Source organism: Stegostoma tigrinum, chromosome 2 (genome assembly GCF_030684315.1).
Source record: "Stegostoma tigrinum isolate sSteTig4 chromosome 2, sSteTig4.hap1, whole genome shotgun sequence".
NCBI lineage: Eukaryota > Metazoa > Chordata > Chondrichthyes > Orectolobiformes > Stegostomatidae > Stegostoma > Stegostoma tigrinum.
The window spans coordinates 150,799,071-150,824,299 of NC_081355.1; the positions used below are offsets into that span (position 1 = coordinate 150,799,071).

The window sequence follows — 25,229 nt, forward strand, 5'->3', positions numbered from 1 at the left end:
TGTAAGCTGCACTAGATCCACTGCCACTGTGTAATCTTAGTCACATGTAAATATTAGAATTATCATACTATTAGAAAAGGCATAATTTTTACCATGCAAAAATACAAAAGGAGACCCCAATGTGAAACTAAATGAATCATTCATACAAATGTTGTTGAAATGTTAGCGCTGATTACAGCTTTAAAAGGAAGGAATTTATTCTTTAAAATGTCCTCATTCGGAATTTGTCAACTGGGAGATCAAAGAAGAAAACTGATCATTTGGTAGCCCCACCTAAATAACAATAAAGCATCCATTGCTTAACACAGGACTTTTTTTTTTATTATATAAGAGATCACTTACAGTTTCTCCCCTTTCAATTTCTTCTGTCTGACCCATGATTAGAGACGGCACTTAACTATTCTGCACTCCAAAAGCCCAATTTCCAGCCAAAACTGACTGGTCAGCTTACACAGGCTCTTAACCATAATCAGATGCTCAAGTGAATGTTTTTCTAAAGTTCCCAAGTGGATTGACAAAAAGCCCCTAATGTTGTTTTAGAGTTTGGCTCACATAATACACCTCACAGGCACACTTTCAAAAGGAACTTGGGGTCTTCGGAGAGGAAGCCATTAAGGAAGTTGGGTTACAAATTTAAAAGCATTTTGAAGTTACTGAGCTCATAGACCAATTCAACAATATAAGCAGAACTTGAAACTGAATGAGACAGCAGGATCAGGCACACTGTGCTCTTAGGTTACACAGAATAGCCACATCATCCAAAATTAACATGCAACAGACCAGAAAATGAAATACTTAAAGATGCAAAACCATTACACGTAATGCTGAGGAACATCATTAACAGAGGGGTGGTCGTTAACAGAGGTTCAAAGAAGCAGATTTTAGGATCATTTGGAAAGCTGGGAGGTCCAACAAGGAGGGAATTAAATTGTAAAGTGGAGGGACGATGGACTTAAAGAAGCAGTCAGTTTATTTCAATGTTAAAGCAAAAGGAGAAATTTAAAAAACAGGAACTGAGTCAAATGAAAATTTGAGATAGGTTGGGCAGCAGTGTATTTTATTGCACTTTGCCTACAAAATAGGAAAAGCAACACAATGCTAGTCTAGGTGCAAGAAACCAAAGCAATCCAACAGAATCCGGAGAGCAGCTTTAGCATCTCACAGCCATTGGAAATTGCAGGCATTTAAAGAAAGGAATTGCAGGGCTCCACAACTTTTAGCATATGTGTCAGCATGATGCTAACTGGTACAAATGATGTTCCCAGCAAAAAAAAATATTCAAAGCGTGATGGGGCAAGGTTGCTGCAAAAACTCTCAAAAATGCTATATTTAACTTTGCTGACCTCTATACTTGATCCCTTCGGATCCTGCCAGATGTGGAAAGCAAAATAAAACCCAGGGGCAGGCGAATGAAAGTCAGCAGCGTGAGTGCAGAAAACAAGCTCATTCCTGAGGCTGATGTTCACTTTAGAATCCTGAAGGTCTCCAAGCTTGACAAAGCCGAAATGGAAAATAGCTAGCAGGTACAGGTTCCTAAATTCTAAGCACAATGTTCAAAATGCATGGGGCACAGGAGCCGTAAGTAGTTACTGCTTAAAATTAAGAAATTGAAGTGAAGGTGCCAAGATCCACAATTTTGAACACCTCCAATGTTGAGAGAAAATTGCAAAATAAGTAGCTGGTTATGAACGTGATCATAGCACTGACTAGTCACACATAATTAAGGTATGAAGATTGTGTGTATGGAAAGTTTTGTTTTATAAAATGAATAACTAGAAACATCAAAATTTGCAATACCAGTTTACACAATCTGCCAACTCCAACTGGTCTATAAACATCTAGGGCAATAGAATAGAAATTTTGAACAACTGGGAACAAAATGAATCCATTTGTTATCATTAAGTTTTGGAGTGAGTTCATAAAGCAATTAGTAACAAAGAAAATGTGCCAAATCACTTTAGAACTGGCATTTTTTTGTAAATTTTAAGATTGAATAAAAAATTAAGGCTCAAGTATCAGCCGATGGTCCACTTACTAAGAACCATATTCAGCAAACCTAGCCATTTAAATCCCATACTGCACAGACTCACCACGACTGTTGATGAAGTGAGAGAGGGGCAGAAAGGGGCTCTTACCCCAGTACAGCAATAAACGCCAAAACATATTGTTCACCACTCCCATTCTCTAATCACAGTTGACAAATCGAGTAACTCACGAAAAAAAGGGAAACTTATACTAAGTGTTCCAAACGTAGATATACTCACTGATCAGCAACCTGAATACTCAATTTCTCTTCTAAGGAGGTTCCTCATGAACAACATTCTATCTGTATTAGGTCTACTCGCTGGATCACTAATTGAAAATAAACATTATTACATCCATGTTACATCTTTAATAGTGCGCTGAAAATGTAGTTTTGTGTTTTATTTGTATCAGCTTGTAATTTTCCTATCCATCAAATTATATCTAGGTGTTTTTGGCAATAGGAGAATGGTGGACTAGCATCACTGACAGCTGAGTGCATTGCAGATAACCCAAGCTGTGTTCAGGATTATTTGCAGATGGGGACATTGTTCCTTTCTCAAGGATGAGAAGCTAGAAGGAGGTATGCAAACAGTGACAAGAGCTTCAAGGTTTGGAGAGTCCAACAAATTTTACTGCAAACAAAATTAATTAGTTTTTCAGCTCACCAGAGCCAAAAAGCAACCCACAGCACCTTACAAACCCATGACTTCTCGCACTTAGGAGGACAAGAGCAGAAGGTAAATGGGAACGTAGGCACATGCAAGTCATCTTGTTTCATTGCTTCATTATCACGATGAAAATCCTGGAGCTTCCTCCCTAACAACATTGTAAGCCAACATTCTATTTGCCTTCCTAAATGTTTGTTGATCCTCGTACTGAAACTAGATGAACTGAAGTAGTTCAAGGCGGTGGTTCATCACAATCTTAACTGTAATTAAGAATGGACAATAAATGATGGTCTAACCAGTGGTATCCATTTCCCATGAAAGAATGAATTCTCTCTTCAGTAGCTAAATATTTTTTATACCAGCTACTGTGCCACTTATGAAACTAGATCAGGTCTATGTCTGTCACCATTATCTTCACAGTAGCAGACTGAGAACTGTTCAGAAATAGATGGACAGTTTAGTATAGGATTAATGCCAGAGCAAATTCTGCAAACAGCCATCTAAAAGGAAACAATGATACTTTGCTATAGATTACTTTATTTGCTTCATCATAAGAAACCGGGGTAGGGCATTGGCCTGCTCCATCATTCAACGCGATCGTGGCTGATCCTTGGCTTCAACTCCATTTGCCCGCCTTCTGTCAATATCCTTTGCCTTTTTTTCGAGGCACAAAAGAATCCATCTAGCTGAACTTTAAGTGTATTCAAAAATCAAAATTCACAACTCCCTGGGGTAGAGAATCCCATAGATTCACAGCTTGCCTTCCAGAGATTACAATCCCTATTCTTGATTCTCTGGTCAGTGCCGAGAACATTAGTCTCTAGCTTGTTGAATCCCTTCAGAATGTGGCAGTGCAACTACTTCTCACTGTTATAAGTTCCAGAAAATACAGAGCCAATTTATTCAGCTTCGTCATAGGACAATCCTCTCATTTCAGCGACCAATCTATTCCACTTTGTGTCTTGCCAGTTTAGGTTTATTTTTCCTTAAATATGGGAACTAAAACTAACCCACAATACTCTGTGGGTGCAACCAAGGTTCTGTAGAATGCCTGCAGGATTTCCTTATTTGTATTCACCAATTTCTTTGCAATGAAAACCCGGTCATGTGCCTTTCTAATAGTTTGCTGTACATTGTTACAATACTATACCAGAACATCAAATTTAATGTTATATTTTGCCTAGGGACCAGTGAGGTTTATTAATTGACAAAGTGAGAGATTCAGGAGACTGGTGAATAAATCCTTCCTTTCCAGAAAAGTTGTACCAACTAAGAAAACTATTGTAGTTTTCAATATCTATTATAGGTAGAATACTATTTCAATGGTGATATATTGGAAAATGTAGATGTTAAAAAGGGACCTGGATACCTCTGTACAACATAAAAGCAAACAGGCAGGTGCATCAAGCCATTAGAAATGCAAATGATATGTCCACCTTCATTGCAAAGTGATTTGAATTCAGAAGGAGATACACCTTATTGCCATTGTTAGACCATACCTAGAGTAGTGCACTTAGTTTGGCATCCCAAACTAAGAGAGCATTTACTTGACAGGAACAACAGGACTGTTCTATGAGGAGTGCTTTGCCCAACTAGTCCTGTACTCACGATAATTCTGAAGAATGAAAGAGGTTCGGATCGAAATGTATAAAATTCCAACAGGGCTAGACAGACTGACTAGATGCAGAGAGGATGTTTTCCCTGGTTAGAAAGACTAGAACTAGGGGTCATGGTCTAAGGATATTAGGTCAATCATTTAGAACTGAGACGAGGAAACGTCTTGGGGGTGGTCAACCTGTGCAATTCATAACCACAGGAGGTTATGGTGCCATATTTGAGTATATTCAAGAAGGAAAGTGATAAACCTTTAGATATTAAAGGCACCAAAGGATACACAGAGAAGTGGAAATATGGCATTGTGAGAGGAACGATCATGACCAAACTGAACGGTAGGGCAGGCTTGAGGTCCAAATGGCCTACTCCTACTCCTACTCCTAGTTTACATTTTCTATGAAAGCTTGAGTGCTAGTGATAAAGGTATGGCAATAATCATGAGTGGTTTTAATAAATTTTTTTTATTATTTTGTTCACTTGTGAGCTGCCTTCTTGAACTGCTGAGGTCCATATGCTGAAGGTGGACCCACAATGTCCTAAGGGAGGGAATTTCAGGATTTTTGACTCAGTGAAAGTGAAAGAATGGTAATATATTTCCAAATAAGGATGGTGAGTGGCATGGTGAGGAACTTGCAGGGAGTGATGGTCCCCTGTATCTGTTACCCTTGTTCTTCTGGATGCAAGTGGTCGTGGGCTTGGAAGGTGCTGCCTGAGGATCTTTAATAAATTTCTGCAGCGCATCTTGCAGCATCATTGCTGTTACAGAGCATCAGTGGTGGAGGGAGGGGATGTGGTACTAATCAAGCAGGCTGCTTTATCCTGGATGGTGTCAAGCCTGTGTTGTTGGACCGGCACCCATCCAGGAAAGTGGGGAGTTTTCTATCACATTCCTGACTTGTGCCTTGTAGATGACAGACAGGGTTTGGGGAATTAGAAGGTGATTTACTCACTACAGTATTCCTCGCTTCTGACCTGCTCCAGTAGCCACTGTATTAATGTGGTGAGACTAGTTGACTTCTGGTAAATGGTAACCCCTAGGATGTTGATAGCAAGGGATTCAATGATGGCAACACCACTGAGAGTCAAGGGATGGTGGTTCAATTGTCTCTTATTGGAGATGGTCATTGCCTGGCATTTGTGTGGTACAAATGTTACTTACCAGTTGTCACCCCAAGCCTAAATATTGCCCAGATCCTGTTGCATTTCAACATAAATTTCAGTATCTGAGGAATTGCAAATGTTACTGAACAATGATGAACAGTTCCACTTCTGGCCTCATGAAGGTGAGAAGGTCATTCAAGAAGCAGCTGAAGATGGTTGGGCCTAAGACGCCACCCATATGAACTCCTGAAGATATGTCCTGGAGCTGAGATGACTGACCACCAACAACCACAACCATCTTCCTTTGTGTCAGGTATGATTCCAACCGCCAGAGAGTTTGTCCCCTGAAACCCATTGATTCCAGTTTTGGTAGGGCTCCTTGATGCCACACTCAGTCAAATACAGCCTTGATATCAAGGACAGTCGCTCTCACCTCACCTCTGAAATTCAACTATTTTGTCCATGTTTGAACCAAGACTGTAATGAGATCAGGAGCTGAGTGGCCTTGGCAGAACGTAAACTGTGTGTCACTGAGCAGGTGCTGCTTGATAGCACTGTTGATGACAGCTTCCATCACTTTACTGATGATCGAGAGGAGACTGATGGGGCAGTTAACTGGCCAGGTTGGATTTTTATGAACATGACATATTTGGGCAATTTTCCACATTGTTGGGTAGATGCCAGTGTTGTAATTGTACTGGAACAGGTTGGCTAAGGGAGTGGCAAGTTCTGGAGCACGAGTCTTCAATACTACTGCCAGAATGTTGTCAGGGCCCATAGCCTTTGCAGTATCCAGTGTCTCCAACTGTTTCTTGATATCACAGAGTGAAATGAATTGGCTGAAGACTGACCACTGGAGGAGGCCGAGATGGATCATCGTCTCAGCACTTCTGGCTAAAGACTGCTGTGAATGCTTCAGCTTTCTTTTGCACTGATGTGCTGGGCTCTTCCATCATTAAGGGTGGTGTTGTGGAGCCTCCTCCTCCAGTGAGATGCTTAATTGTCCACCACCATTCACAACTGCATGTGGCAGGACTGTAGAGCTTAGGTCTGATCCGTTGGTTGTGGGATTGTTCAGCTCTGTCTACCACTTGCTGCTTGGTGCTTCACCAGGTTGATACCTCAATCTGAGGTATGCCTGGTGCTGCTCCTGGCATGCCCTCCTGCAGTCTCCATTGAACCAGGGTTGATGCCCTGGTTCAATGGTAATGGTTGAGTGAGAGATTTGCTGGCCATGAGATTACAGATTGTGCTCAAGTACAATTCTGCTGTTGTTGATGGCCCACAGCATCTCATGGCTGCCCAGGCTTCAGTTGCCAGATCTGCGAAGTCTGTCCCACTTAGCACGGTGATAGTGCCACACAACACAATGGCAGTGGCTCTCAATATGAAGGCAGGACTTTGTTTCCGCAAGGACTGTGCAATGGTCACTCTTACCGATATTGACATGTATGGATGCAATTGCAGCTGCCAGATTAGCAAGGATGAGGTCAAGTATATTTTTTCCTCTTTTGGTTCCCTCACCACATGCTGCAGACCCAGTCTAGCAGCTATGTCCTTTAGGACACAACCAGCTCGATCAGTTGTACTGCTGCCAAGATACTCTTGTGGTGGACATTGAAATCCCTCACCCAGAGTATATTTTATGCCCTTGCCATCCTCAGTGCTTCCTCTAAGTGCCATTCAACCTGGAGGAGTACTGATTCATCAACTGAGGGAGGATGTGGTGCCAATCAAGTGGACTGTTTTATTCTGGAAGGTGTTAAGCTTCTTGAATGTTGTTGGCAATACCAGGAATGAAGGATTTTAGATACAAGGAAAGAGTGGAGGGATTGGGCTTATTTTCCTCCGAGCAGAGAAGATCAAGAAATGGCCTTTTAGAAGTGTTCAAAATAGGAACAGTTTTGACAGGGTAAAGACAGGGTAAAAACAGAAACTCTGTTTCCACTAGATGATATGTCAGTAACTAGGTGGTCACAATTTCAAGAGAGTCAGCAAGACAGCTAGGAGTGAGATGAGGAGAAACTTCTTTACTCAGTTGTTAGGATTTGGAATGAACTTCCTCGGAGAGTGGTGGAAGTGGATTCCAAAGGAGGTTTCAAAAGAAAGCTGGATAGATATTTAAAAGCGATGAAGGTTGAGGGCTACGGAGATGCCGAGAGTGGGACTAGCTACATAGCTCTTTCAGCAGTCACAGCAGACACAATGGATCGAATAGCCTCCTTCTGTACTGTAAAATCCTACGATTAAGAAGGCACACATTTAAAATGATCTGTAAACACACAAGATATCTTTTCACTCAGCCAATAATTAAAGTATGGAATACAGTGCCTGCAGGTTCAATTGAGGATACTGGATGTTTATTTGGATAGAGGTAACGTGCAAGGGTATAGGGGAAAAAAAAGCAGGAGACTGGCCGTAGGTAATGATGCTCATTTGAAGAGCCAACGCACATATATTTTGCCAAATAGCCTCCATTTGTGACCATGTAATGGATGAAAGTTTCAGCCACAAATGGTTGAGGTGGTACCATTGTGAGCAGATATGAGTCAGGATGTATTTGAATGGCAGAACATGCTTGAGGGACTGAATTGAATACTCCTGTCCCTATATTTCCTTCCTGTACTTCACAATGGGTTTAAGATGAGTTGGGGGAGAAGGTCAAAGGAATTATGCAAGGCCAAGTTTTTTTAAAAACCTGGAGGGTGGTAGGTGCCTGGAACGTGCTATACTGGAAGATGGTAGAAGCAAATATGATAGCAAAGTTTAAGAGATATCTAGACAGACACTTAAACAGGCAGGGAACAGAGGGATACGGAACTTGCGCAGGCAGATGGGATTAGTTTAGAATGGCATCAAGGTCAGTGCAGTCATGGTGGGCCAAAGGGCACCTCTTGTGCTGCACTGTTCTATGTTCTCTTTTTGCTCATTGGCTCCTCATGCTCCAACGCCCACAATTTAAAATTCACATAGGCAGTATTAAATCTCTAATAGTTCACTCTGCTAGTCACCTCAAGCCTTAAAATCCTCTAAAATTTTAACTTTTAGTGCTGCAGTGCTGTATCCTAAACAGAAAATACTGCTGAATGGTCAGTCACTAGTCATTTTCAGTTATATTACTACATAGCGTTAATTGATTTTGACCCAAAAATATCATGCAACTTGGGGAAGTAATTTAAATATCACTTACTCATTGACTAAGAAAACTGCAACGATAAAGTACAAGAAACAAAATTATTACTTTTCTCCAAAACAACTGTAGTATGGAGTTTAGCCCAAACTCCTTGAACATGCTCACAAGTTACCAACTGCCTTTTCTGGATTGATAAAATGTCTTAAGCACTCATTCCCAGACTGGGATTAGATTTTTGAAGAGAACATCAAACTGGTTTCAAAAGTGTCAAACAGAAAGAAGCGACGTTGGCTAGCTTCTAACACAAATGTCATTTGGTGATTCTAATTAGGAGTATGAATGAAAATCAATGACCTACCTGAATACTTTTCTCACAGTCAGTTTGGTGATGCAGTGACAGCTCACTTTCCAGTACAAATCGCTTGCCACACTTATCACAGATCTGCATGCGGCTGTGCGTGACATTCATGTGCTTCTCTAAGTACCAGCGGTTATTGAATACCCGGGGACACTTTTTGCAAGGGAAGTGCTGTTTCTCTTCGATTTTCACCTTCTGATTTGAGCTATCAGAATCCTTCTTTCGTTTCCGACCTCGAGTTCTCATTTCATGTTTGGCAGGTCTCCGTGACCGGCTTGGAGCTGGGGGAGTTGAGCCTTTGGAAGCAGTCAAAGCTCTTGCTGTTCTCCGGGTCATTTGCCCACTTTCAGTCTTGACTTCCGGAGTATCAGGGTTATCACCACCTTCATTCACATCTTCATCACTCTCTTCACATTCTTCATCCTCTTCCTCTTCCTCAGTGACATCTTCGTCATCTTCTTCCTCTTCTTCCCCATCAGCATTGTCGTCATCCTCCTCCTCCTCCTCTTCCTCATCATCATCCTCCTCTTCGTCGTCATCCTCTTCTTCCTCAGGACACCTACTTAATACAGCTGTAGCCTCTGAAGGTGAAGACATGCCCTCAGCCCCTTTAGAAACATTCAGAGTCTGGTTGTTAAGATTAACCTCCACAATGATCTGTTCCCGGTTATATGAGCCCCTACTGTCCGAATCATCATCCAATTGCTCAGTATCTCCCTCAATCTTGCACACCGTTTGGTCATCGTTCTCCTCCTTATAATACTGCTGTTTTGGCTGAATTGGTGAGTGTTGTTTCCCAGTGTTGTCCTCCACACGTACCGAGTATGGATTGTTGCTCTCTCTAGCATAGATTTTAGGGTGTGAATCCACCTCCTGCTTAATCTCACGATAAAACTGAGAGCCAAGGGGATTGCTGCGATTTTCCTGCTTTGACATATCGCTAGCCACCGTCGTCAAGTTTAAGGACCGGCTATCTATTAATTCTTGACAGGAAGTGGCAATATCATTCATCTGTAGAACTGCAGCAGCGTTTAGCACATCCTGCACATTGCAGGCATTTACGAGCAGCTTTGATGTATAGATAAAGTTCAGGATTTGCTGAAACCCTTGCGATGTTAGAGCTTCTAATGAAAGTTCGACACGTTGAAGCTGCTTGTTTTGTGTAAAAAGTGAGTGAAAGAATTGACTGTAGGCCGCGAGTACCCCTTTGTGAGCAGGAAATGTATTCTTCTGGCGCACCAATACAATGTCTACATCACACAGGTCTGGCTGAAATAGGCGTTGCTCATTCAGTCTGTCCATCAAACAAGTAAAGTGGAGGGCAACATCCTCCACCAGAGAATACTCAGTGGAAGGGTAGTCAGTGGTCTTTTCAACTATCAGCTGAAAGAAAAAAGGGAAAACAAAACCATCAAAACTTCGTATATATAAAAGTTTTTTTTAAAAATGTTGGGAGAGTGTCATTTTTTATCATCCAAAAGCTTTGGCAACTAATGACAACTTTAAAAAGTGACTATTAGCATTCTTCTCACTTGAATCTGACCAAAGAAATTGACGATTTACAAATTAGAGGGAAATAGGACATTCATCCCAACTGACCCATGATACTGGTTCATCTTGCTCATTAAATCCTTGCAATTATTTTAATCAGTGTCCTCCTCACCTCAAACAAAATCTTCTTACTGGCATATGCTGCCCTGACTGTCAAATTGGCTCACCCAGGTGGCTATTTTGTAAAGTATGAACCTCCAATAATCACATCTATTGGGGCACCTACGCAATGAAGACAGGATTCTTCACCAATTTTACCTAACACAACTCAGGAATCTGAGGCAAGCTCAGGACTTCGAGTCTACACAGGCTGATTTGGCAGGATCCTTTACCAATCGTAATATCTTTACTATTCCCAAAGATACAAATTCAATATATACATAAACTTACAAGTGAGACACTATTATAAGTATGCACTAAAAATAAGATAAACGCTTCATTGTTTAGTTAGACTGTTGATTTACAAAAAGGTTTTTGGGAGGTATCTTTCAGGAGTTATTAAACTCGATAACAAAATGTGTCTGAGATGTCAAGTCCCCTGCTTCCATTACAATGGATAACGAAATCTGAAACCATTCACTTCTCCTTCACATTAACCTGGTTGCGCAAAATAAAGGCTCCATACAAGTCAGAACAATTTTTACAATCTGCTTCTACATTTTTGGCAATGTAAATTATTTCACTAGGGTTTGAAGAATTTGTTTTACATGGTTGCTCCAGTTATTCTCTCCTACAGTGGACTCATTTGACAAGGTGCTGAGGGAAAAATTTCAATGAAATGTCTTGGTTAATAGCTACCTCTACCGGGTCAAAAATCAAACCGCTCTACTTGAACAAACCTATTCATCCTGTTACAGAGGCAGCCACTGTTTGAATAAAGATAAAATAATTCTAATTTGACGTTTTTTTATAGATCTTTTGTTCCAAGTACTACTGCAAAGCAGTATTAGAAAACAACAAACTGTATCATACATGTAATTTTCCCTTGCAAAGAGGCATGCTGGGAGAGTTACAATTGCTACTTAGTCTCAGTCTTCACAATGGAAACAGATAATACAGGTACACACATCAAGGCAGAAGACTATAAAATACTAGAAGAAATTCTGACCAGAGCAGTGGCGAATGGAGCTCAACTGGAGAAGTGAGGTAATGCACTTGGGGAGGGCTAACAAGTCATTGGATGACACTACGAAAGGACCTGGAAGTACTGATGATCAAAGGGGCATTGGTGAGCATATCCATAAATTCGTGAAAATAACACGGCAGATTAATAATACGGTTATGACGACAAATGGGATATGGAGTGACAGAAAATTAAATAAAAGAAGTTTTTTTGGAACAGTACAAAATGCTAGTTAGGTCACAACAGGGGTACTGCATGCAATTCTGGTCACCATATAATAGGAAGGGTGCAATTGCACAAGAGTGTATGCGGAGAGAAGACTTGCCAGGATGCTATCTGGGCTGGAGGCTCTGAGCTATGAGGAAAGAGGCACAGAAAGGTGTCTTTCTGTCTATGCTTTTTCTTAATACAGAGATCAATAACCAGGGGACATAGATTTAAGGTAAGAGGTTGAGGCTTAGAGAGGAGTTGGAGAAATTTTGACTCGGAGCGAGTCTGGAATTCACTACCCACAAGAGTGGTTGAGTCAGAAATTTTCACAATCTATATACAGTGTTTGGGTATTTACTTATGCTGCCGTAGCTTCCAGGACTATGAAACAAGAAATGAAAAGTGAGATTAGTGGAGTCAGATCTTTGTTTGCTGTAGTGGACATGATGGGCCAAACTGTCTCTTCCTGTGAGCTAAATGTCTATGAATCTACAAGAACTTTTCATAATCACAGAATGGGCCAAAACATTTTACAGCCAGACAGTTTTGTGTAAACTCTTCTTTAATGTAGAATGATATAGCAACCAATTCATACGTGCCAAGCTCCAACAGCAATTTGATAACAGCCAGGCAATGTTTTTATGATAATCATTTAGGGATTCATATTGGCTGACACACTCACCTATCCTGGGGAAAATAAGCCTTGGTTATTCACCCTAACCATAATTTTATAAATCTCTACCAATCCAACTTCTCCCTATATCTCAAACCCCCCCAATCCTAGCAACATCCTTGTAAATCTTTTCTATACCCTTTCAAGTTTAACAATATCTTTCCTATAGCAGGGAGACCAGAAATGAATGCAGTATTCCAAAAGTGGCCTCACCAATGTCCTGTAAAACCTCAATATGACATCCCAACTCTGACACTCAACAAGCATACCAAATGCCTTCTTCACTATCTTGTCTACCTGTGACTCCACTTTCAAGAAACAATGAACCTGTACCCTAAGGTCTCTTTGTTTGGCAACACTCCCCAGTACCCTACCATTAAGTCCTGCCCTGATGCAACACCTCACATTTATCCAGAAGTTCTGACAGCATGTGGAGAGATGGACAGAGTTGAGTCCAACAGGACTCTTCAGAATTTACAAAGGATATTATAATCCTTTGACTAAGAAATGCAACTGTGTTGCCAAGTGACCCCAGACTGAAGTCATCAGGCGATTAAACTCACTTCCATACCAACACATGCTATAATCAAAGGCTTATTTATAAATTAACTAAATTGAAGCACAGTATATTCAAATACTAGAGAGGAAGCAAGTATAAACTGCATGTTCAATCAGAAAACATGCCAAGGACTCTCGTGGTGCAGTGATGGTGTCCCTACCTTTGAGACAGGAGTCCAGGGTTCAAAGAAGGGTAATAACATCACTGAATAGGTTGATTAGAAAATAGAACCATCTTATCAAGTATTCCTAGAGAAAAAGATATTTTCTTTATCAGGAAAAGAAGCAAACTCCTGGCAACTGACTAGGTAAATTCACAAGTTTTATTTCCCTGCACTTCCTACCGTATTATCAAAGTTTCGACATTTGGCCTTCTGCCAACTCAAACAAAAATCTTAACAGTTTCACAAAGTCCTTACCATTGTCCACCCCATTTCTGTGAAGGTGGATTTCTAGGGAATCTTCATATTTGCATTGTTAAATACAAAGTGGCAGTATGAAAAATGTCAATTGGCATTTAATGCTAGCTGTTGACAATTTTAAAAGAGTGACAAAACATTATTGAAGTAAGGCTCAAGTAACAGCATATTATGTTTTATAATCATGAAATGAGTACATTTTTCAGGTCAAGTCAGGGACAATCTTGATGAACAAAAGAATCAAAGGGCATGTGGGCAGAAATGAAAGAGTTGAGACTACAATGAGATCATCCGGAATTCCTAAAGCTGCACAGCAGGCTGTAGCTGCTGAATGACCTACTCGTGCTCTCAATTTTCAATGTGCAACACACCTACATATTTAAAGCAGACAAAATGAATGATAAATGTTTTGAAAAAAAAATCAAGATTATTTACCAGTGATTACCTTCTGAATATTAATACAATTCTACCGAATCAGTACCCAAAATCATTCTTATCAGCCACATATACAGCCTCTGAACCCTATGTAGTTTTCTTTTAAAATCTCCAATCTACATAAAGTTTTAAAACTTTAAGTTTTAAGTAAACAGTAACTTTAAAAGTTTCTAGCAAAAGGAAGAAAAAGAGTCAATGACTGCTTTCATCATGTAGCCAGATATTATTTTCCTCAGGGGTAAGTAGTTAATCAGCACATACCGTAAGTGCTAGGACCATTTAAACTCATGCTGAGTTTCATATGTAAATCGTCTCAAGGGTGCATACTTCTTATGCCGTGTTGATGCTAATTGAAGCAGACTTGGAAACTGGCAAACAAGATGCATCTTGAGCACTGCACTTTAGGAAGAATGTCAAGATCTCAGGCCGGAATTTAAGAGAATTTACCAGAATGCCATGAGGAACTTGGGACTTCAGCTACATGGACAGCCTAATAAAACTGGGATCCGGTGTCTGAGAATAGAGGAGGTTGAAGGCCAACGCAGGCGCTCAAAATTACAGAACATATTGTTATTGCAAACAAAATGAAATGTTTCCAGCAGAAGGATCAGTGACTGAAGGATATGGATTTCATTGGCTAAAGAACTAAGGGAGAAATACAAGGACGTTTTTTGAAAAATTAAAAGTCTGCAATGCACTGCCTGAAGCAAGGTAGGCACAAATTCAACAGTAATTTTTATAAACTAATTTTGTAAATAGCCAAAAATTTAAAGAGTTATAGAACATAGAACAGTACAGCACAGAACAGGCCCTTCAGCCCACAATGTTGTGCCGACCATTGATCCTCATGTATGCACCCTCAAATTTCTGTGACCATATGCATGTCCAGCAGTCTCTTAAATGACCCCAATGACCTTGCTTCCACAACTGCTGCTGGCAACGCATTCCATGCTCTCACAACTCTCTGTGTAGAGAACCGGCCTCTGACATCCCCTCTATACTTTCCACCAACCAGCTTAAAACTATGACCCCTCGTGCTAGCCATTTCTGCCCTGGGAAATAGTCTCTGGCTATCAACTCTATCTATGCCTCTCATTATCTTGTATACCTCAATTAGGTCCCCTCTCCTCCTCCTTTTCTGCAATGAAAAGAGACCGAGCTCAGTCAACCTCTCTTCATAAGATAAGCCCTCCAGTCCAGGCAGCATCCTGGTAAACCTCCTCTGAACCCTCTCCAAAGCATCCACATCTTTCCTGTTTGGAGGGGGTAGGGTTTGGTGGTAGTCACGGTGGTATAGGTGGAAGACATCAGACTAATGGCTCAAAATGAATCTTCTTGTTTGCATTTCTGAGCAAAGAATACCATCACCATCACGTTTGGTAGTGATCCGGTGGGTGCTGAGGAGCTGCTGAGACCAGTCTGGGGCCAGCAGGCTCTGCTATAAACAGGACAGAGTACAACAGACATGGAGTTTTGCATTAATTGGACAGCTTTTTCAAAGAGCTGGCACAAGCACAATGAGCTGTGCAACCTCATTCCGTGTGGTACCATGCTATGATGTGATATCAAGCTGGAAGAGGCAGGTGATGGTTGGCTTTCTCTGTGAAGCAAGGCATCTGTTTCCTCAGCGGTGATGCCATTTATTGAGATATCAATGGAATGTTGTGCCAGTCTGGTTATATGCAGCAGTGAATCATATTGGAGGGGATTTTGGGTTTAACTTCACTCAAGACGCTGAGTCCTGTCCAAACGACAGCGAGTGACAGGGTTGGGTGCAACTGAGGTAGGTCATAGAACCAAATGCTCTAATTCCTGGTACCAAGAGAGCATGAAGAGTAAAGTCAAGTAATCCTGTTCCTCCTGGTTTACAAGCATCTTCTCAAGACTCCCCTCCACATGCTCTTCAGGTTTTGGGAATCTCCCCAGGCCGAGAAACACAGTTGTCTATTTTACAAAACAGGTTAAAATCAGAGCAATGAAAGCAAAGCAAAATTTAGCTGATGCTGCAAAGTCGGAAATAAAAACTGAAATTGCTGGAAACACTCAGCAGTCTGGCAACATATGTAGAGAAAGAAGCAAGAGTAGTGGTTTCAAGTAATAAGACTAAAATGGAAGTGATATTTACTGCGTATGCGTGGAAAACAGAAAATATAAACTCTGGGGTCAAGCATCAATGGAAAGAAAAACAGAGTTGATGCTCTATTGGTCTGGGAACTTCAATAGAACTCCTCAAACTCTGTTCCTTTCACCACAGATGGTGTCAGCTCTGCTGAGTATTTGCAGAATTTTCTGTACTTTAATTCTGGCTTCTGGATAGCTTGCCTTTGCAATTTTGAATGCTTATTTGTAACTTCTTGAAGTTTTAGGAATTAACTTTGTTTCACATCAGTCGCAACAGTAGAAATCTTGTGGCGGAACAACAATGCAATCCTGTTTTCACCTTCACTGCTACTTACAAATAATATTAAACTTAATTGGTTGAGCCCAGCAAATGTCTTAAATTGTCATTCAGCACAAGACCATGAAATATTGAGCTCAAAAAAAAAACTTAAGAGTCACAGAGTCACACAACACAAACAGACCCATCAGTCCAACTCGTCCATGCCAACCAGTTATACTAAACCGAACTAGTCCCACTTGTCTCTTTGGTCCATGTCTGTCTAAACCTTTCCTAGCCTTGTACCTGTCCAAATGCCTTTTAAATGCTGAAATTGTACCCGCATCTACCACTTCCTCTGGCAGTTCATTCCATCTACGCACCACACTGTGTGAAAAAGTTGCCGCTCCAGTCCCTTTTAAATCTTTCTCTTCTCATCCTAAAAATACACCTCCTACTTTTGAAGTGAGAAAAAGTGGGCTCAACAACATCCTGTACAGTCTCAACACGACGTTCCTATACTCAATGGTCTGAGCAACAAAGTCAAGCATGCTAAACACCTTCCTAACCATCCCGTCCACTGTGACAGCTTTAGGGCCACACGGTGGCTCAGGGGTTAGCACTGCAGCCTCACAGCACCAGGGACCCGGGTTCAATTCTGGCCTCGGGCGAATGTGCGGAGTTTGCACATTCTCCCCATGTCTGCGCGGGTTTCCTCCGGGTGTCCGGTTTCCTCCCACAGTCCAAAGATGTGCAGGTTAGGTGGGTCGGCCAGGCGGGGACGGGGTGGGGACGGGTGGGATGCTTCAACGGGTGGTGTGAACTTGTTGGGCCGAAGGGCCTGTTTCCACACTGTAGGAGATCTAGAAAAAAACCTATGTATGAGAACCTGTTTGCCTACCACTGATTGCCTAAATCCTGTCCTTTTACCAAAATACAGTACCTCACGTTTAATCTAAATTAAACTCCAACTGCCACTCCTCAACCCATTGCTCTAATTGATCAATATCCATTTGTAATCTTAGTCAATCTTCTTTACTGTCCACTATGCCACCACTGTTGTTGTAATTCACAAACCTCCTAACCTAAGCCTCCCGATTTCTCACCCAAATTTTTTTATATAAATGACAAACAACAGAGGAACCAGCACTGATCCCTGCAGAACGCTATTGGTCACAGGTCTCCAGTCCTAAATACAACCCTGCACCACCACCCACTGTCTCCTTCCGTCAAGCCAATTTTGTAAGCAATTGTATCCAAACTCTCCCAGAATCCCATGTGATCCAACTTTACTAATCAGTCTACCATGCAGAACCTTGTCTACATGGACCTTAGTAAAACCTTTGACAACATCTCCCACTCTGCCTTCTTCAATCTTTTTGGTCATGTCCTCAAAAGCCGAATCAAGCATAAGTATTTTTGTTCAACATACCAATTGCCAAGTGAATGATCACGGGCTCCATGATCTCACCTAATGGGCCGAGACAATATTTTGCAGAAATACTCACTGATCCTCAAAAGTAAAACTACAATTTCCTTCCAATTCTCATACTAGACAGTGCATGATCACTTTAAACTATGCACAGACTTCACCTTCAACCAAAAAAAATCCAGGTCTTTCTAATTACTCCTGTAGATCCATTTGGAATGGAAAGATGCCTTGATACAACTATATAGAGTACAGATGATAACACTACTGTAATACTATGCACTATTTCAGTTTCTTTATCTAAGGGAAAACATATCAGTACTTGGTATTGAGGGAGTACAATCAGAGTTCACTAGATTAATTCTTGGGATACTGGAATTGTCTTATGAGGAGAGACTAAAGGTGGACAGAAGGGTTTATTACTCTGTTAGGTGGACTGCTGGTCTGCAATGAAAAGTGTGTGTGGGCTCAGCGTGGGTTCAATTCCAGCACAGCCTGAGGTTATCATGAAGGCTTCTCCTTCTCTACTTGCCTGAGGAATGATGATCCTCGCATTAACCCACTACCGGTTGTCCCTCTCTCAAGAGAGCAGACTATGATTTAGAATGACCATGATGACTTTACACTCAAATACTGCATTAAGAAATTCTATATTTTATTTTCCTAGACCAAGAATAATAATAAACCCTTCCAACCTCTGATCATGCTTTGACTAAATGTATGAACTCTAGTTGGCAGCTAAAGCAGCTGAAACAATTCTTCTTTATTTACTTCTCAAATTTTTAATATCTTTACCAAAACTTCACTGTTTGAGGTCAATTTCTATGACCTTTATGATTAAAGCTGCTTAGCCTGAATCCCAGAGTTATCAGCAGTCACTTAGTTTCACTTTCAACTCTAAGTCTGAAATCCATGTGTTCAAAACTAAAGTACTGTAGAATAAAGCCAATACTGAGTGTTACACTGTCAGAGGTGTTGCCTTTAGGATGATAGGTTAACCTGATGCCCAATCTGTCGTCTGAGTTGGATGTAAAAGATTCCACAACACTGCATACAAAAGAAGCTACAGAGCTTTCCCTGGTCAACCCAGATCAACACTGATAACTTGGTCATCATCATCAGAAGCTGATTATCTAGTAGTTACTGTTTTGTCATTTGTAGGAGCTTGCTGCGTGAAAGGTGGCTGCTTTCTTTCCTACATGGGCAACACGGTGGCTCAGTGGTTAGCACTGCAGCCTCACAGTGCCAAGGACCTGGGTTCGATTCCAGCCTCGGGCGACTGTCTGTGCGGAGTTTGCACATTCTCCGTGTCTGCGTGGGTTGGGTTTCATCCGGGTGCTCCGGTTTCCTCCCACAGTCCAAAGACGGACAGGCTAGGTGAACTGGCCATGCTAAATTGCCCGTAGTGTTCAGGAGTATGTGGATTATAGGGGAATGGGTCTGGGTGGGATGCTTCAAGGGGCGGTGTGGTCTTGTTGGACCAAAGGGCCTGTTTCCACACTGTAAAGAATCGAATCTAATTACTAGAGTGTCAATATTTCAAGGGAGCTTCATTGGCTGTAAAGCTACTTTGGACATACCAAGGCTACAGAAGGTGCTGCAAGTTCTTTTTCTTGAATATCATTTAGCAAATCTATACAATACCCCTTTCACAAATGCGTCAACCTTCCAAAATAACGTTGTCTGAAAGCAAAACTTTTTTTACGCAAGGAAAATAATACAATTCTCGTGTTAAGTACTAGGACTCAGAAGGTAGATTGATGTTTCAAATAAAATTTCAGTTGAGAACTTTGAGGAGCTGTTGAGGTCTGGGGCAGATCTGCCAGGATCTTATTGAACGGTGGGAAAGGCTTGAGGAGCTGAACAGCCTTTCCTGCTCTTCGAGTCATAAAATCCTACGGCACGAAGACAGACCCTTTGGTCCAAACTGGTCCATGCTGACCAAAATGACCATCCATGCTAACGCCATTTCCCTGCACTTGGCCCACATCCTTTTAAACCTTTCCCACCCAGGTATTCGTCCAAATGCCTTTTAAATGTTGTTAACGTACCCACCTCTACCACTTCCGCTGATAGCTCATTCCATATGCATACCACTCTGTTTAAAAAAAAATTGTCTCTCAGGTTTCCATGTATTCTTTCCCCTCTTACCTTAAACTGATGCCCTCTAGTCCTCAATTCCCCAACTCTGGGAAAAAGACAGTGCATTCACCCTATCCATGCCCATCATGGTCTTATACACATCTATAAAGATCAGCCCTCAGTCTCCTATGCCTTACAGAAAAAAATCCTAGTTTGTCCAACCTCTCCCTGTAACTCAGTCCCTTGAGCCTGGCAATGGGTTTGTAAATTTCATTTGCACTCTTTCAAGTTTAATAACATTCTTCCTATAGCGAGATGACCGAAACTGAACACAATATTCTAAATGCGGCCTCACCAACATCTTGTACAACTGCAACATAACTTCCCAACTTCTGTACTCAATACTCTGATTGATGAAGCCCAGCATGCCAAATGCCTTCTTCACCACCCTGTCTACCTATGATTCCACTTTCAGACAACCGTGCATCTGAACTCCAAGGTCCCTTTGTTCCACTACACTCCTGAAGGCCCTACCATTCACCATGAAATTATTTCTTATCTTTAATATTCCTGGTTGTGTTATTGGACAAACAATTGAGATGCATGGTCTAATGATCCAGAAAAAAATCCACAATCCACCACAGCAGCTTGGGAACTGAAATTCAATTAGTTAGGTAAACTTGGGAGTGAAAAAGCAGATAACAGCACATGCAAACCACTGAACGACTGGACTGAAATTACAAACACGTAGCAATGAGGTAAACTCAACTACCATCTACAATAGCCAGCAAGTCATTCAGCCGTCATCAAAGGCACCACCTCAAGCAAAAAAAAGATTGGCAGTAAGTGCTGGCCTCATGTGCAATTCTACAATCTACAAATGATTGATTCAGAAAACTCCAGACTTTCTGTACATTATATCACATGGCAATATCTCCAGTCTGTTCTCTAATCATCTCAGAGTTTTAAGCTCCCAATTTCATCATTCATCTGTCAGAGCTTCTTCCCAATTATCTGGGCCAGTTCCTATCTTATCTTCTTGACTGTTCTCTCTATCCACCTAATCTTTACCTATACTATTTCCTCTCATTTGTTTTTTTTATCCTGGACTAAATGATTTATAATAATTGGAGATGTGCCCCTATTCTCACCTTTGCACCCACTCGCTTCATTTTACTTCTTGAAATCGATTAGCTTTATGCTCTTCATTTGCAGGCTACAAATTCTAGAAAGAAACATTCTAGAAAAATAACAATTAGAACATCTAAATCAGGAGATCATCATGTTCTAGGTACAGTGTGAAATAATTCAGTACTTAACTCCTAATGCTACCTTTTTGTAAAGTCATGTTATGTGTTTCTAGAAAGATTAGTTTCTGAATTACTCATTAACTACCTGCTGCTGAGGATGGGACATGTTAAATGGGTTACAAATCTAACTGCTGAGCACTACAGTTATCAGCTAATAGTTTGGAACAGTAGGTAACTGCTACAGTGCAAAATTAAGTATAAGCAGATGTTGTTACCATTGTTATTCATGAAATCTTGCTTACCAACTAAATAAACATCGCTACACAGAAAAGGGATCGTCACAATTAATACAACATTAACTTCAGCCAGTTAAGTTTCTCAATGCTGCTAAAACCTCAAGTAATGTCACTGCCAGTATTTTAGTACAATATTTTTTAAAGCTCAAAACATCCCACCAACAAGGCCCAAGCTTAGAGGATGAAAGTCTACACCACCACAAATTAAACAGGGATGATCTCCAAAATGGTTCACACTTGCAATTACAAGTTGGAATAACATCTGCTCTTTGAATGTTTGAATGTATATCCAAATGGGCATCACCCAATTCACATCATTCTAGTCCTCAAACTCTGAACAGAAAAGCTGGGATGCAGGATATATACACGATTTGAAGCTGACACACACAGTAAGTGCCTGCACTGGACTGTGAACAATTTGCACTTAAGAAGGTCTCTAAATGATTCCTGGCAGAAGATGTGGTGTATATGGATTTCAGCAAGGCGTTCAATAAGGTTCCCCACAATAGGCTATTGTACAAAATGCGGAGGAATGGAATTGTGGGAGATATAGCAGTTTGGATCGGAAATTGGCTTGCTGAAAGAAGACAGAGGGTGGTAGTTGATAGGAAATGTTCATCCTGTAGACCAGGTACTAGTGGTGTACCAAGATAATAAAATGTGAGGCTGGATGAACACAGCAGGCCAAGCAGCATCTCAGGAGCACAAAAGCTGACGTTTCGGGCCTAGACCCCTCTCTGATGAAGGGTCTAGGCCCGAAACGTCAGCTTTTGTGCTCCTGAGATGCTGCTTGGCCTGCTGTGTTCATCCAGCCTCACATTTTATTATCTTGGAATCTCCAGCATCTGCAGTTCCCATTATCTCTGATACTAGTGGTGTACCGCAAGGGTCGGTGTTGGGTCCACTGCCGTTTGTCATTTTTATAATAGACCCGGATGAGGGCGTACAAGGATAGGTTAGTAAATTTGCAGACGACACTAAGGTCGGTGGAGTTGTGGATAGTGACGAAGGATGCTGTAGGTTGCAGACAGACATAGGTAAGCTGCAGAGCTGGGCTGAGAGGTGGCAAATGGAGTTTCATGCAGACAAGTGTGAAGTGATGCACTTTGGTAGGAGTAACCGGAAGGCAAAGTACTGGGCTAATGGTAAGATTCTTGGTAGTGTAGATGAGCAGAGAGATCTCGGCGTCCATGTACACAGATCCTTGAAAGTTGCCACCCAGGTTGACAGGGCTGTTAAGAAGGCATACAGTGTTTCAGCTTTTATTAATAGAGTGATCGAGTTCTGGAACCAAGAGGTTATGGTGAAGCTGTACAAAACTCTGGTGCGGCCACACTTGGAGTATCGCGTACAGTTCTGGTCACCGCATTATAAGAAGGATGTGGAAGCTATGGAAAGGGTGCAGAGGAGATTTACTAGGACGTTGCCTGGTATAGAGGGAAGGTCTTATGAGGAAAGGCTGAGGGACTTGAGGCTGTTTTCATTAGAGAGAAGGAGGTTGAGAGGTGACTTAATTGAGACATATAAAATAATCAGAGGGTTAGATAGGGTGGATAGGGAGAGCCTTTTTCCTAGGATGGTGACAGCGAGCACAGCTTTAAATTGAGGGGTGAAAGACATAGGACAGATGTCAGACGTAGTTTCTTTACTCAGGGAGCAGTAAGGGAATGGAACGCTTTTCCTGCAACGGTAGTAGATTCGCCAACTTTAAGTACATTTAAGTCATCATTGGACAAGCATATGGACATACATGGAATCATGTTGACTAGATGGGCTTCAGATCGGTATGACAGGTTGGCACAACGTCGAGGGCCGAAGGGCCTGAACTGTGCTGTAATGTTCTATAATGTTCTATGTAACCCATGCAAAAGCCGAGTAAAAACTTTGTCAAAAAAAAGAGAGAAAGGAAACAGTGCAAATCTGAAAACAATAGCTACTATTCGTCACTAAAAACGCAATCTTCCAGAGAAAAGGATTTATCAATCACTGCAAAAATCAATTTGCTTTTCACTGGAACAGTAGTCAAGTGAGTGTGAGTAATACCATCAGGCTAAGAAGTAGCCATTTCTTTTTTAGAACAAAAACTTAAGGCTAAAGAAGATAGAATTTGCAAAAACAACTAGATACTTAAATATCAGCCTTGGCTCACTTGAAAGCTTGTGGGTTCAAGACCCATTCCACAGACTTTAATGCCCGATCCAAAGAAACAACATAGTGCTGAGAGACTGTTGCAGTTTTGCAGACAAGGCATCAAAGACTACCCACATGACTTCTCAGATGGATTAAATTATTCCACAATTTTGTTTTAAATGTTACATAGGAATCAGGAGCTGGCCATTCAGCTACTCAAGCCTGCTCCACCACTCATTCAGCTCATGGGTGATCTAATTATAGCTCAAAATCACATTCCTGCCTTTCCCATTGTTAACCCATGGTTAACAAGAATCTACTTACCTCTACCTTAAAAATATTCAACGGCTCTTTTCAGAGACAGTTCCAAAGACTCAACCCTCAGAAAAACATTTGCCTATCCTCTGTTTTAAACGGGCAACGTCCGATTTTTAAATAGTGACACCTTGTTCTGGATTCTCCTGCACGAAGTGCAAAACTCTGTCAAGGCCCCATATGATCTTATAAGTTACCCCTTGCTCTTCAAAACTCCAGCAGGTACAAACCTAGTTTATCGAACCTTTCCTCATAAAGGTAACACACTCGCTCCATATTAGTTGTCTAGTCAACCTTCTTTGAATTGCTTCCGAAGTGTTTAGATTGTGATATTTTAAACTTCAGAACTTCAAAAAACTGTTCATGGAGCAAAAGAATCAACAAAGTTAAACAGTTACATACAGAAGGATCAGTCTAACTCTGTGTCGAATAAGCTGTTAAGGGACAAAGATAAGTTGTTACACAGGGGATTTCTGAAAGCAATTAGCCATGACTGGGAAAAAGGAGTCATGGTTACATGAACAAAAGTGTTTTGGCATATGCTTGATAATTGGCTACCTTATGTCACAACGACAAATGACTACTCTGCTGAAGAATTTAAGGAGTTAATCACAAGACAGGCTGGATCTTCAAACAGGACGTTAAGGCCAAATGTGACAAGGAATAAAGGAGTTACTTCTGATAAGGAAGTAAAGTGCAGAGTCAAGGTCTCCAGAAGAGTAATCAGTATTCTGGATGAAAGAATCTAAAAGATCATCAATGACATCACACCACAGACCTCAAGGAGAAGAAACTGTAACATTTCCAAACCAGAACTCTTCACTAGCGGAACTTCAAAGAACAACAGCGCACCAGGATCAAACACATTATCACATCAGGAACAGACACTGCCGGTTGGAATCATAGTTAAGTTCCACCATTAATCAGGTAATAGCCAAGTTAAATTGTAAGGTTTAACTTGCTTACTTGAGGGGTCTTATTTCAATTGCTACATGCAATAAAGGTTAAATCACTGCTTCAGTACTTGACTGTTTGTGATGTTTCTTAATAAGTAGTCAAAGCAAAGGTAGCTTGTGGTGATTTACCTACAAGATCCAGTCTCACAAACGGTCTGTATAACTGAAGCCTACTTCTGTAAAAGCTGAAAAAACTGCAGAAGCTGGAAATCAGAAACGAAAACAGAAACTGCTGGAAAAGCTCAGCAGGTCTGGCAGCATCTCTGGAGAGAAATCAGAGTTAGTGTTTCGGATTCTGAGGAACCATGTCACTGGACCCGAAACATTAACCCTGATTTCTCTCCCTACTTTTGTATTCAATTTCCCTCATGAAGAAGGATAGCATTCTTGTAGATTTCCTAATTACTGTTATAACTCTAATAAAAGCTTCTAACGTTTTAATAATAGCTAACATTCTCCCAATAATGGATGTTCAGCTAAAGAGCCTGTAGTTTTCTGCTTTCTTTTATATGAAAAGGAGGCACTG

At 41.1% G+C, this 25,229-nt stretch overlaps 1 protein-coding gene across 11 annotated transcripts in view; it reads right to left on the minus strand.

Annotated features, from left to right (window-relative positions):
- The window catches only part of zbtb47b (zinc finger and BTB domain containing 47b), a 228,481-nt gene that overhangs the window by 82,852 nt on the left and 120,400 nt on the right, over window positions 1–25,229 (minus strand). For 9 of the 11 annotated variants that reach the window (XM_048521304.2, XM_059640226.1, XM_059640218.1 and 6 more), the window contains one exon: window positions 8,900–10,282. In XM_048521304.2, the coding sequence (XP_048377261.2) occupies window positions 8,900–10,282 (1,383 nt within the window). Of the gene's footprint in view, window positions 1–8,899; window positions 10,283–13,175; window positions 13,264–25,229 lie in introns of all 11 variants that reach the window. The other 2 variants (XM_059640211.1, XM_048521254.2) reach the window with 1 other exon arrangement.